General features: G+C 53.6%; 1 protein-coding gene across 6 annotated transcripts in view; it reads left to right on the top strand.

The window, feature by feature from the left end:
- Positions 1 to 5,861, top strand: part of IGSF9B (immunoglobulin superfamily member 9B) — a 42,459-nt gene extending 36,598 nt beyond the window's left edge. For 4 of the 6 annotated variants that reach the window (XM_086383314.1, XM_086383313.1, XM_086383316.1 and 1 more), the window contains 2 exons: positions 1,523 to 1,644; positions 5,179 to 5,861. In XM_086383314.1, the coding sequence (XP_086239440.1) occupies positions 1,523 to 1,644; positions 5,179 to 5,387 (331 nt within the window). In that variant the 3' untranslated portion in view covers positions 5,388 to 5,861. The remainder of the gene's footprint in view (positions 1 to 1,522; positions 1,645 to 5,178) is intronic. The other 2 variants (XR_015157429.1, XR_015157428.1) reach the window with 1 other exon arrangement.
- The last annotated feature ends 8,040 nt before the right edge of the window (positions 5,862 to 13,901 follow it).

Below are 13,901 nucleotides of genomic sequence, written 5' to 3'. Positions count from 1 at the left end.
GGGTGAAGACCAGACCTCTGATGGTGAGCTGGCCTACTTCTCTCTGAGGCCGTGCATGCGTGTAGTGGGGCTCTTAGCTCTGTGTTTCGAGGGGGCTGATGAGAATTGAGATGCTGTCTCTGACCTGGACTTGGGAGGAGCTTCCCTGCACTGTATCTGTGGAAAGGCCATGGGAGGATGGCATCTATCACAGAAGATGCAGGTTGCCTTACTGTCAGCTGGATCAAGAAGCCCCAGGAACTAGAGGCTCGTCTACAATTAGCCTGCGTGTTTTCTGCTTTGTCCCTACAAAGATCCCCGATGTTGGGGAGATGAAGCTGTGGTCTTCTCGCCCCTCTTTTTTTTTTTTAACCTTAGATTGCTTGCTCACCGCTGGGGACTTCTTTTCCCCTCACAGGTTTGGCTGTCCTCCTTCCTTCAATCAGGATTTACCAAGCACTGATTGGAATGGAGATGGAAGAGTGAGCTGTGGGGAGGGAGATGGGGAAAGTGACTCCCCCCAAGACTTCAGGGCTTAGGGTGGCCCTGATTCCCTGATGGCGTGCCGATAGCATCACAGGCTGGAAAGAAAGAGCAACCCATGTCTCTCTTTCCCCCTTTACTCCTCACGCTCCAAGTTTGGCTTCCTCTGAGAAGAAATGGCAACGATCTTCTAGATTTTCTTGAACTCTTCTCTCCAGTGAGTGCAGATCGTCACAGCCCACCTTCTCAGCTCTCTTCGAGCTCTCTGTCATCTTGGCGGCATGGGCTCTGGGTGTCGCCTTTGACCTAATTACACAGGCACTCTGTTAGGTGAGCTGCTACCTCCACTCTTCAGTTGGGGCAGGATGAGACTCCGACACAGGTCTCCTCTCCCAACAACCTTGGTTTCTCTGTATCTTAAACCGTGGAGACACTCGCTGCAGGTGTCCCGGGCTTTGCCAGACTGCCCGATATGGACACTGACCGTCGTAATCCACGTCTGCGCTCGTCTGCTCTCTCACGTGACCATGGAGTCTGAGCCCTGTCTGCTGCCGAAATGTGGGTGGATGACAGCCATTTGCTGCTGTTGGCTGCAGGGTTCTGCCTGACTCTTGGCAAAGGAGCGGCTGATCTCACAGGACACTAGGGCCCTATCTGGCCGGGCCTATCTTTCCTGGGGGGCGGGGGGGACAGTCAGGGGTGGGGTTGCTCTCCCCCCAACCCCTTTAATCTGCCCCTGTACTTTTCACTTAAAGGTCTTGACTGTGATGGTCCAAGAACTTAAGACACGGAAGCTGCTTTCTTCTCCACGCTGCCTTCCCCAGCTTGGGGGCCGCATGACGGGTTCACCATTAAAGCCTGTCTCTCTCCCTCTCCCAGGTCTCTGGTGGCCCGGCCGATGGGCCTCCCGCTGCAGGAGCTCTCCACTGGGACTCTCTCTTCCAGGAGCAGCAGGGAGGCAGGTGTCTTCTCCAGGGCAGCTGCTTGGCTTTCTCCAGCTCCTCCTCCAAAGCTCCCTCGTCTGTGAGCTTACCTGTGCCTCTCCAATTGTCCCTTCCAGGACACATCCGCCTGCACCCGGGAATGCTGCTGCACCTGAGAGGCTGGAGGCTCTGAAGTACCAACGGATAAAGAAGCCCAAAAAGTCATCCAAGGGCTCCTCGAAGTCAAAGAAACGATCCGGTAAATGTGGAGCGGCGCGCCATCCCTCGCTCCCCACTCCGACCTGCCTTTACAGATCCCAGCTCTGGGTTCTCTGCAAAGTCATCTCCTCTAGTGTGTCTTCTTCTTTGCTCCTCTCTAGTGCTAATTGCAAAGTGATATACAAATAGAGTTTTCATGTCAAAAAAGGAGAAAAATAAGGTTAAAATCTGATTGTCCTCCCAATGTTGTTTCATCCAACCTAGGGACCATCCTTCTTGGGGGCACGTGTGTTCAGAACCCTTTTGTGCGTACACCTTTAGAAAATACATGGCATTGTTTTAGTGTATTTTAAAAAATATTCGTGGCTGCCCTGGGTCTGTGTTGCTTTGCGTGGGCTCTCTGGTTGTGGTGAGCAGGGGCTACTCTTTGTTGTGGTGTGCGGGCTTCTCGTGGTGGCTTCTCTTGTGGAGCACGTGCCCTAAGCTCGCGGGCTCAGCAGTTGTGGCACACGGGCTCAGTTGCCCCAGGGCATGTGGGATCTTCCCAGACCAGAGATCGAACCTGTGTTCCCTACTGTACCACCAGGGAAGTCCTAGTGTATTTTTTTAACAGTATAAATAGTACTTTTCCCCTCAGTCTGCCATATGCCTTGGACATATCCCTGTTTCCTTATGTATTTCTTCTTTATCAGGCCTCTGGTTGGACATGGGAATTCTGGGGTCCTACTCAGTGTTACGGAGAAGGCAATGGCACCCCACTCCAGTACTCTTGCCTGGAAAATCCCATGGATGGAGGAGACTGGAAGGCTGCAGTCCATGGGGTCACTAAGAGTCGGACACGACTGAGTGACTTCACTTTCTCTTTTGACTTTCGTGCACTGGAGAAGGAAATGGCAACCCACTCCAGTGTTCTTGCCTGGAGAATCCCAGGGACGGCAGAGCCTGGTGGGCTGCCGTCTATGGGGTCACACAGAGTCGGACACGACTGAAGTGACTTAGCATAGCATAGTATAGCATACTCAGTGTTAATCTTAAAGGAAGTCAGTCCTGAATATTCATTGGAAGGACTGATGCTGAAGCTGAAACTCCAATACTTTGGCCACCTGATGTGAAGAACTGACTCATTTGAAAAGACCCTGTTGCTGGGAAAGATTGAAGGCGGGAGGAGAAGGGAACAACAGAGGATGAGTTGGTTAGATAGCATCTGCTACTCAATGAACATAAGTTTGAGTAGACTCCGGGAGTTGGTGATAGACAGGGAGGCCTGGCGTGCTGCAGTCCATGGGGTCACAAAGAGTCGGACACGACTGAGCAACTGAACTGAACTCAGTGTTAAGGGGTCCCTGTGGCATGGACTCAGTGTCTGAGGGCGGGGCAGACTTCTCTCCATGAGTTAGAGTGAAACTGCCTTATTTCATAGAAAGGACATCTCTGCTGAAATGGATGCTGTTTACCCAGCAGTTGTACATAGCTTCTAAGAAACTGCAAAAATAGTTCAGCCTTATTTCAGACTTAGAAAACTCCTTACTATTTATCACATGCTCTCATTCTACCAGTGGTTTTTGGAGTGCTGTGACAGGCTGTCTGAGAAGGCTACTGCACGGCTTCTTTGCTGGTCTTTCTTATCTACCGCAGAGAGCCTTCCATATGGGAGAATGAGACACCGAGGCCCTTGCGTTTCTGGGATGCAGTGAGCTCTCAGTTCTCACTTGGCCTTTGGGTGGTACCATTATCCTATTAGTTTATAGCTGAGGATACTGAAGTTTAGAGAAAGAAGACACATTTTTTTAGATTTTGGGAGAGAAGAGTCCAAAGCTGAATTTTCAACCCATTTAAGCCCATTCTATCTACCTATATATTATTTATCTATCATCTGTGTTTTGTTTTTTGGCAAAAAAAAAAAAAAAGTCCCATGAGATGCCTGTGTTCTCTTTTTTGTTTAAGTGGTCCTGTCCGCTGTCATGTGTTCACAGCTCCACAAAGCTCTGTCTTTAGCCCAGCCCTTGTCTGTGAGCTGGTCTCATATTTCTGGGTACCTGCTGCCCATGCCTCTGGGTGTTCTGTCTCAAATAGTTATGGATAATCTTCCATGTCTGCTTCTCCCGGTTCTTGCCCAGTCTCATAAAAGGCTCTCCTCCCTGCCTGGTTGCTCAGGCTCCTTGATTCCCATCCTCTTCTCACATCTGGTCCATCTGGTGAGGTCTGTTGACTCCGCTTTGCTTTTTAAAGATTTTTTTGATATGGATCATTTTTCGAGTCTTTATGGAAACATTGTTTCTATGTTTTTGGGGATTTTTTGCCCACAAGGCATGTCGGGTCTTAGCTCCCCAGCCAGGGATTGAACCCGCAGCCCCCTGCACTGAAAGACAAAGTGTTAACAACAGGAAAGTCCCCTGTTGACTCAACTTTTAAAACACACACTATATCCGGCCACTTATCTCTGTCTCAGATGCTAAAGTTAAGTTCTGAGTCATTCCCATCTCTCCCCTGGACCAGAACACAGCCTCCTATCTGGTCCTGCAGCCTCCGTCCCGGCTCCTGCAGTGTATTCGACACACAGCGGCCAGAGTGGTTTTAGAGAGTCCCGTGAGTGTGCTCACACACACGTGCAGCACACGTACACACATACTTCTGGCTAAAACCTCCGGAAGGTCCCCCTGCAACCAGAACAGGCTTCTGCCTGCCCTCCCGCCTCACCGCCTCTGCTCCCTCTGCATTAGTGTGGCGGCCCCCCTTCGGTCTCCAGCCCATGTCGCGTTCGCCCCTTGCTTGGGGCCATCACACTGTGGGAACACTTCTCCCCTAGGCCTGTGGAAGGTTCGTAATGCGAGACTCGCCTCGGCGTTGCTCCTTCAGGGCAGAAGCAGCACCCCAGATTTTCTTTCTCAGGGTTCTGTGCCACCTTTCTTGGTAGCACTTGCAGCATCTGAAAGGTTTTCAGTTGTAGTTTTTAAATCTCTATTATCTCTTCCTCCCCATCTCCACGTTGAAGTATCATCTTCTAGAACGAGAGGGCTTCACCTCTGTGTCCCCAGAAGCACCATGCAGCAGAGGGATGGCCTGGCAGTCCAGGGTGGGCCAGACCTGACTGTGATATGGACAAGTAAAATCTTTTGAGACATCCATCCTTGCTTGTGGGAGTGGGTGGGGGGAAAGTGTGCTGAGTCCCAACCCTGTGCCTAGAATGATGGCCTGGTACCCAGGAGGCACTGAGAGAGATGGGTAAGTATTTCTTTAAAAAAATAGAAAAAAAATTAGATAAAAGTTACTGAATATATTCAATATTAAATACAAGATGAGAGATGTTGCTTGACTAGATCTGAGTCTGCAGAGGTGCAGCCATGCCCACCCTGCTTTCCGGCTCCCACTAGAGCAGCACTTGGGGAGGCTGGGGTTCTGTCTTCTCTGTTGCACTTTCTGCTCTGGTCTCTGGGCAGGTGGGTGGCTCCAGCATGTGGCCCTGGGGGCCAGGCAACATGCCCTGCAGGGGGCAGCGGGGGTGCACCGCTGGCTTCTCACTCTCACCATACTCTCTTCCTTTCTTGTCTTGTGTTGCACTTGCTCCCCTCCCTAGATGGTTCTGCCTCCCAGGCTCAGCACCTTCCAAACTCTCAGGTCCTGTGGCCCGACGAAGCTGTCTGCCTCCGGAGGAAGAAGAGACATTCCCGGCCCGACCCCTTCGCCCGTCTGTCGGACTTGTGCCACCGCCAGCTCCCGGAAGACCAGAAGGCAATACTCAGTAGCGTGGAGCACGACGACCCCGGTCACGCCACTCTGCTGTGATGCTGCCACTTAAGTGTCCCCTGAGTGAGGCTGCTGGCTGAGGGGCAAGGGCAGGCACGGGGTGATGGGTGTGTGGGGCTTCGTCCTCCCCTTCCAGGGGAGCGGTGGCCCAGCTGTTGGCTTCCAGGGCTGCTCAGACCCTGGCTCCACTTGTTCTCCCTCTGGCCTGAGTGGGCCTCTCCTCCGCCTCCCGGCCTGCTGGCCTCGTGTCCGGGAGAGAGGGCAGAGGGCTCGCTGGCCGCCGTGGCTATGGGTGGAGTTTGGGCAGTGAACTGGGGACAGGGGGAGACTGCCTCCTCCCCCCCTCTCCCCGCTTCACTAGGTGGATTTCTCCACCTCCTCAGATATCAGTGGAGTGAAAGAGGAAGCAGGGGCTCGCGCTGTGCTCTGCTTCTGTTCAGTTTCTCGAGTCCTGAAAGAGGGCTGGACTCCGCCGTCTTCCAGACTCCACATATATATAGCTATAGATGCAAATGTGTATGTGTGTAGTTTGTGGGTTTCTCTATGTATATATATGTATGTGGGAGCAAATGCTCACTTCTGTGGTCAGGGGAAGGAGGGAGAGGGCAGCTGGTATGTGGGCTGGGCAAGGAGGACTGGCGGGAGCTAGCGGGGGCCCTGGTGTCTGTCTCGGGAATGAGTCCCACTGAAATGGGGTACATGCCTTCTCAGCTGGGTCCCCCGTTTGTCTTGACCTCATCGCGTCCTGGGCAGAGTGAGGGCTTGCCACGGTGACTGCTGCCCGTTCTGGGGGCTCAACAGTCCGTTACCATGGAACTAAACACCGCCTCCATTTCTTGGTCCTGGGCAGAGAAGGGTGTCTGGTGGGTGGCCAGGCGGGCATCTCTCTTGCTTTCGTGGTCTGGCTCGGAAGTGAAGCTGCTTAGCAGCGGGGCCGGGGGTGGCCCTGTGCCCAGACTGGAGCTCCTCATTAGCCCCTTGGGTCCAGCCGGGCCCAGAGCCCTGTGGCCGGGGGCCTCCCGCTCCAGAGCCATCTGTGCGGAGCACCCAGCGCTGCGGCTCTATTTATATCCCATGCCCTCCGGAGCGCTGTTCCAAAGCTCTGATTGGATTCCTCCTCTCCTTTTGTGGGAGCTAATTCCCCAGATTGATTAATTGCCACGTGTGGGGAGCCCGCCCACACTCCTCTCCGTGCTCCCCATGTGCCCCCTGCAGACCTGAACTCCCACAGGATGGGATCAGATAAAGCCGGGGGCCTGGATACTGGGTTCTGGGAGTGCTCTGGGCCCCCTCTTCCCCCAGGGCTGTTTGTATAGAACTGGCTGAGGCCTGGGGTTGAAGGTGGAAGGAGTGGGAGGTGGGAGCTGGGGTCCATCCTTTCTCTGTCGAGTTATCTTCCTAACTCAGACTCTTAGCACCCAGAAGCCTCTGTGAGGTGGTCTGATGGCGACAGGAGAGATCTCTGTCTCTCGTGTGTGTGCAGTGTGGTACTGCCCTCGGTGGGCAGAAGGCCTGTGTGTGGCTAGGGTGCATCTGGCCTCTTTCTCCTCCTCTTGTGCCAGAGTCTGCCCTTCTGGCCACCCGAGAATCATGGTGGCGATCAGGTTCCTGCAAGTACCTCCTTCTTGGTGCTGCTGTCTTGGTGGGTTTGGGGACAGCCCCTGTCCCCAGTTACCTGCCTGGATATTGGCTCCGTCACAGCACTGGACACTTCTCTGGCTCTCAGTCTGGGGACCTTGGCAAGCTAACCCAAATGTGGGAGCGTCCATCCTAGGGGTGAATCCTCAGCCCAGTGCTTCCTTCTCACGCCAGGTGAGTGGGGACCCAGTCCACCCTTGGGGCTCTGCCTCGCATGTCACACAACTACAGTTTCTCTCCAAACGTGACCATCGTGGAGAAAGAAGTGGCAGGAGCAGTGTTCGTGGCTGTGCCTTGTCCACTGCCCACCACTGACCTGGTGGAACCTGCCCCTTCTGGCCAATGTACTTCGCTGGGCACTGTGTCCAAGCCCCACCCAGGCGGTGGCTCCAGCGAAGCAGCGACTCTGCTTCCTCCCCGAGGCAGCACTACCTCTGCCACTGTGCCCAGCAGGGGGCTCACGGGCACCTCTACCGGGCCCAGGGGTCAGTTGTGGCCTTCGTCTGTACTCTCATGGTGGCTGTTTCTTGAGTGGAGCAGGTCCTGGTGGACCGTGCGTGCAACATCAGGGCTGTGTGTCTTCAGGGTGAGCTAGGCTGCCATGCCTGAGCCCTGTGCTGGGACTGTAGGCTCTGAGGTTACAACAGGAGAGGATACAGAGGGGATGGCGTTCAGGGCCCTGCCGTGCGCCGTCGCCAGCGGTAATAACGGTGCTGACTCCTGCCTGCCTGCCTGCCTTCCCCCGGCCAGGCCTGGTACCTCAGCACAGAGGACCAAGTGGTTGGAGTTGTGCTTTTTGCCGGCCGCTGGGTGTCAGCTGTGCTGGGTGTCCCCAGGACTGGGGAAGGGCACCAGGACGACCTATCTCTCAATAGCTTTGGACTCATTACTCCTCCCAAGAGGGCTTCCTTCTTGTGACAGTGAATGTGGACGAGGGCCTTCCTGCACCCCAGGGAGCTGGTTCAGCACTTCCTGTAAGGACTATGATGGAAATCAGCAGGATACAGTCCACTCTGTCCATGAGGTGGAGACAGGGCTGTTACAGGCACACGCTTCAGTCCTGGGCACGTGCAGGTGTGAATGTATGTGCATGGGGGTGCAGCCATGCCTAAGGGCCAGATGCCCTTTGCGCTCTGCCCGTCACCAAGTGCAGGGATGACTCTGAAGCTTCCTCCAACTTTCAGGCCCCAGTCCGCGGGAGATCAGGTGTTCCCCAGACTGCCCCTCGGCCCATCCGGTAACCTTGCCTAGAAGTAGCCTACCCTTCCTCCTGCATCGTGCCTGGAGGCTGCACTGTTTCGGGTTAGGTGACTTGAAGACCAGGGAAAGGCTGAAGTGCTGCCAGAGGGAGCCTGCGGCTGCAGCTGTTTGGGGGAAAGCAAGCAATAAGGAGAAGGTGGGGCCTTTTCTCGATTTGCTGGCGGCGTCAATGGGGTTGAGTATGGACGCAGCCCAGCACTTGGTGATCTCTGTCCACAAGCCCTCAGCCTGTCTCTCTCAACTTTCCCCAGACATGGGTCTGAAAGGGGGACGATGGGCGGGCAGGGTCTGCCCTGCCTTTGAGAAGGCCCATGATCCTGTGCATGGGGGCGTCTCAAGTAGGGTGGACTGGAGTCACCTTTTCTATTTTTCAGTGCTGTCTCTTTTTGATTTGGTATCTAAAATATTTGGGGTTAAACTGATTTCAGCTGTTTCCCTGTGCCCTTTTCATACAGAGGAAACCTGGTAGGATCAGATGTGAAATTTCCTGACTAGGCTTTTTTTTTTTTTTTTTTCCAAGGTTGACAAAATAGCCTCAGGGAGGAGGCAGACTTCAGAGAGCAACAGGGCGACCTTGTCACTCTCCAGGATTAGAATTCAGGGCCCAAGTGTGCACAGCTAGAGCTGTTACTTCCAGTTTTGTTAGAAAAAGCCTTTTAGGGGATTGGGGGTGGGCTGGGGAAGAACTGTACATAAAGTACATTTGATTACCATATAGAGAAACATAGGGAAAGAAAAGCTAGTGGCTAATCTGGGGCTTGCTTTGCTTGCATGTGATGGAGCTTTGGGGGGCAGGGATTGTTGGGGAGCAGCAGGGGGGCAGAGGTGGGTAGGCTCCTAGGGGCTCCCTCAAGGAAGTGGGCATCCTCGATCAGCTCTTTCTTCTCCACATAAAGGGAGGCTGGAGCTTGGAGCCCCCTGGGGCTGCACTGCTGCTCTGAGAAGAGTTGCTTTCAGCAACTGGGAGTTTGGTTGGGGTGTCCACCACCACCCCACTGACCAGCAGTGAGTCCACCTTGGTCCAGTGCTTTACTTCTGGGGCTCTCATCAGTGCTTCCATAAGCAAATGTACTGTTTTGCATGTTGGGTTACTGAGAGGGTAGAAGTGTTTTCATGACCCATTCTAAGCTGGAAGAATAAATAGGTTGAGTCTGATCCCTAGACAGTCCCATACTCCGGGGTGTCTGTGTAGGACGAGGTAGAGTGAGGCGGCTGTGCAGACAGCCCTGCTGGCGCCTGTCCCTTCCAGACAAGCGGCACATCTGGACTGCTGAATCCTCGGTAGGCAGTAGCCATTAATGACATCACTGGGCCAGTCTTCCTTGGTGGATCTGAAGCAGCGAGGAAACAGTGTCCACTCTGGATCGCTGGTGGGGAGAGCTGGGCCGGGTGGTAGGGAGAAGTGCTACAAGTTCTCATGCCCTGGCCTGGGCCGTTGCCATCTGTCCCAGCCCCCTTGATGGTGACACAAACAGCTGCTGGGCCTCTTGAATCTTGAAGAAATATGCTCCACCAGTCCTACCAGTCTCTCCCTGGCACTGGATTCTCTGGGTTTATTTTAGAACCAGGCCACAGTCTCCCTTCCGCCCCAGGTACATACCAGTTACCTCGTTTCCTTCCCATCCCACTTCTTCATGGCTCAAGGGATCCTGACCTCGTGGATGGTTTGCGACGGGGAGTTGGTTGGGTAGGGAAGGGAATCTGAGAGGGGAGAAGGGTTGGGCTCATGGCGGGTGGTTTCCACTTTCCGCCTTAGAAGCCCTGTGAGTATGCTTCTGATGGTGTGTGGGGTTTCCACACGTGTGGAGGGAAGGGGCCGATGCCGACTCCTTGTGTTGGTGATGAGGGCTGAGAGACTTTTTGCCCCCTCTTGGCTTACAGCATCTAAGAGATCTTGTTTCTGGCATGGGGACAGATGTCCTTATAGCCGTCTTGCAGTTCTTTGAAGGGAAACTGTCCATCACTTTCATCGGAAATTTCTATTACCTGCTGAGAACCTGAAGGGTCTGTTGTGAGCAGACAGTGTCCTGGCTGGGGCAGAGAGGTGGGGCTGTCTCACGTGGCCCTCTGCAGTCACCAGACTGGCTCTGTGGCCTCCAGCCCCAGGGGGCTATCTTGTCCATGTTCCTTTCCTGGGCTCAGGAAGTAAGAGTGTGTGTGTGTGTGTGTGTGTGGTGTACTCTGTATGTATGGTGCCTATGTGTGTGGTATGTGGTGTGCATCTGTGAGGGTGGTGTGTGTGGTGCGTTTGTGGTGTGTGTGTGTGTGTGTGTGGTATGTTTGTGGTATGCATTTGGGTGTGCTGTGTGTGTGTACAAAAGATTTGTAGGGACACACTAATTTGCCTGAGTAGCCTCAGGCCTAGCAGACCCTCTTTTTGGTTGACTCTTTTCTTTGCGAGGCAACTCCTAATTTGGTAGGAGGGTAAAATTAGTAATATGCCATCTTTAGTGTATTTTTATGGAGATTGTATATAAAATTATATAAATATATATGATTTGTTCTATTTTAAGGAGAGAGGGGAGCTTATGTAAGGGGGTGGGTGGGTGCAGGGACCGAATGCAATAGTTGTGGTTGGGAGCTGGGGCCTCTGGGGAGTGGGAGATGGGAGGGCAGCGGACCACAGCCGTGGAGAGGAGCGGGGTTGTGCCTTCGGCACACGCATATATATGAAGTCTAGCTAGCTAGCTTGTCTATATATCTATATATCTATATGCAGTCATAGTTTGCTTTATTTTTGTACTCGTGCTTAGACATGTTTGGAGCACGACCACCTGGGGTGGCCTGGGTTCTAGCTCATGCCTTGGTGCCCTCTCTCCCACCCATTCTTCCTCCATGCCTCGTCTGTCTTTTGAGACATTCTCTGTTCAGAGTCGCTTGGGTCTTTCTGATGGAAATGTGTACATATGAAAATTTAATTTTAACAAAGCCTCCTTCTGGCACCTGGCCAGGGACTTCTAAAACAGAGCAGAGTATCGTAGAGTCTGACCCAGAGCTGGAGCTTCTGGGGGAACAGGTGCTCACTAGCATTTGAGCAGGAAAGTGTGTGCCCTGAAGAATACCTCTCTGAGAACTCGAGACCTCACATACGCTGCAAGGATCTCACACCTCGCGGCTCAACAGTTGTCCCTGGGTGCTAGCTCTTTCTCTGACTTGCCAAGGGTCATGTGTTTGAAGCTGGTGCAGGGCCACATGGTGCCGGCAGCCAGGAGACACCTGTGGGTGCAGTCTCTGCTCGCATCATGCTCGTCAACTGAAGAGCCAATGCTGACCCCTCCTCCCCAAGCAGGGCGTCACATAGGCCAAGAGGTTTTGTCTTATGGAACTCGGTCATTAGAGGAGCTCGCGTGCCTCAGCCATGGGTGGGGCTTTTTTGCTTTTTTTGGAGTACCATGAGAAGAGGGGGTGAGGGTGCAGCTCGAGTCTGACCCCTGACCCATCTCGTGCCTCAGTTTAGCTTTAAGGGGCCCTGGCATTCACTCAGGCCTGTCCTTCAGCCCCTGGCATACCTGCTCAAGACGCTTTCCATTTCCCAAGGACACTGGAGGATGGTGGTCTGTGTCCAGTCTGCATTGGGGGAGCTCCAGCATGGGGTCCAGTGGCCATATCCATGCTTGGCAGGTGACCAGTTGTCCCTGCAGTCTTCTCAGGGGACCAGGGGAGGATGCAGCCAGATGTCCTTGTAAGACTTTTCAGGGAGGCTGGGCAAGAAGGGCAACACAGTCTCTGTCCTGTCCAGCCTGCCCGAACCTCCACGACAAGAGGGCTTTCATTACCGTTCTTTTGGCTCCCGGAGCGATCCTCTCTTTCTTCACAGACCGTGTCCCACCTCTGGTATCCTGCATCACAGTACCGCACTGGGTCTGGGGCTACTCTGAAACTGCTTTTTTTCACATGACACCTAAGGTATGGTCCTTCACACCAAGGAGTCACTGCCCTCAGCCTTCCCATCCCACCCCTCTACCTCTAACTGGAGTCAGTTGCGGGAAGAAAAGGGAAGACAAGTGACATAGCCCTACCTTGAGACGTTAGAGCTTGGAGGGGTTGTAAAGTTTATCTCTACCCTGAGCCTCAGGAAGGTGGGAAAGGGTAGGTAGCCCAGCCAAGACCTCCAATTTCTCTGCGGAGCCGGCCTTTCACAAAGGCACGTGAGGCCAACGGATGATGGAGATCTGATTATATGTAGAGGAACAGCATCTGCCTTTGAACCTCTGTTAACAGGACAGGTTGGTGGGATGAGTGTGCTGACTAGGTCTTTGAGGCCACCCCATAGGCTGTGCCTGTGCCTTGGTGCCCGCGTGGTGGGAGGGACACCGAACGCTGGTGCTCTTCCCCTTTGGTGGGTGCTGAGGGTGTCTGTGGAGTTGTTTTAGTTCTGCTACCTCTGTCTGCTTCATGGAACCAGGGTTTGGAGTGGACAGAGTCACTAAATATTCCTCACCCAAAGTCAGCGTGGGTGTATCCTTCCCCCTTGGGCATCAAGCAGTAGCTTGGGGAAGTGGGGTTCCCACTGCCCTCTGGCCCTGTATCTCCTGTCTGATGTAGGTGTTTGTGCTGAGCCACTTTGGGTAACCTCAAACAGCAGGGGGGATAGCAGGAGAACCCACGCAGCACACTGCCTGTCCCGAAGGGTCTGGCCCCGATGTTGCCCTGTGGGGGTCTCTTCTGTGCCCAGGGCCTGGGGGAACACTCTGTGCAGTGGTCTTGATCGTCGGGACTTCAGACTGAATGGCTGGTTTAGGGAAGAACAGCAGTTTAAAGCCCCCCTTGCCAAGTTGTATACATCAATCTCCAAAGGTCTTAACGCCTCGTTCAGACTTCATTTCCAAACTGCCATCTGTGGGGCCAGAGGAAGGGGCACAAGGCGGGGTGGTGCTCCCACCAGTGGCTCCTTCCTTCCACAGCCGCTGACCTGAAGGGACTATAGCAGCTTCACGTCAGTGACGCCCGGTTCCTCTTGTCCCCGACTTTTTCTCTTCCACCGGAAGATACTTTATCACCCTGGGTATGATTCTTCCATAGCACACCTGGAAGCAATGTGTGTGGATTTCTTTTCCCTATTTCACCCAGCGGTCTGTAGACACACTGAGGGTGGGTCGGGAGGGGTCCCGTGGCCACCTCCCAAGACCCCAACTGCTCTGCGCCTCTGGATGTCCAGGGGCCTCTCACCTCATTTCTTCTAGGAATCTGAGTACAACTCAGCCTGCTGGTGGGAGTGCCTGCTCTCATGGCACACTTTTTCCGTCTTCAACTTTCTTTGGGGGTTTTCCCCCATCCATGCCAGGTCTTCTCGTGAAGACCCTTCAAACCTCGTTTCCATTTCTTGAATGTCGATACTACCACGTAACTGCGCTAGGGTGCTTTATGGTGCTGTTCTTGATGAGGCCAGCTGGACTGAACCTCCTTCGTCCCACTGGTTCCTTAAATCTTGCTGTATTTTGTCCTCTATTTTTCCCCTAGGGGTTTGGGGTGGGAGACGTAGGGGTGGCTTTTGTGTTCTCTCTCTCTTCTGTATGTATGCACTGGGTAAAGTCAGTAATCATGGGCAGCTGACTTCATGGTACTGGTTGGCTGACTTTGGTTAACTATTAAAGACAAATCAACAAATTGTACAGCTGCACACAGAACACCTTTGAGTGTGAATCTGAATGGCAA

This window comes from Bos grunniens, chromosome 29, assembly GCF_055505025.1.
Source record: "Bos grunniens cultivar Pamir isolate PY7600 chromosome 29, Bosgru_T2T1.0, whole genome shotgun sequence".
In the NCBI taxonomy this organism is placed as follows: Eukaryota; Metazoa; Chordata; class Mammalia; order Artiodactyla; family Bovidae; genus Bos; species Bos grunniens.
Note: the sequence above shows the minus strand (reverse complement) of the source record. Positions and strands in the feature narration are given on the sequence as shown.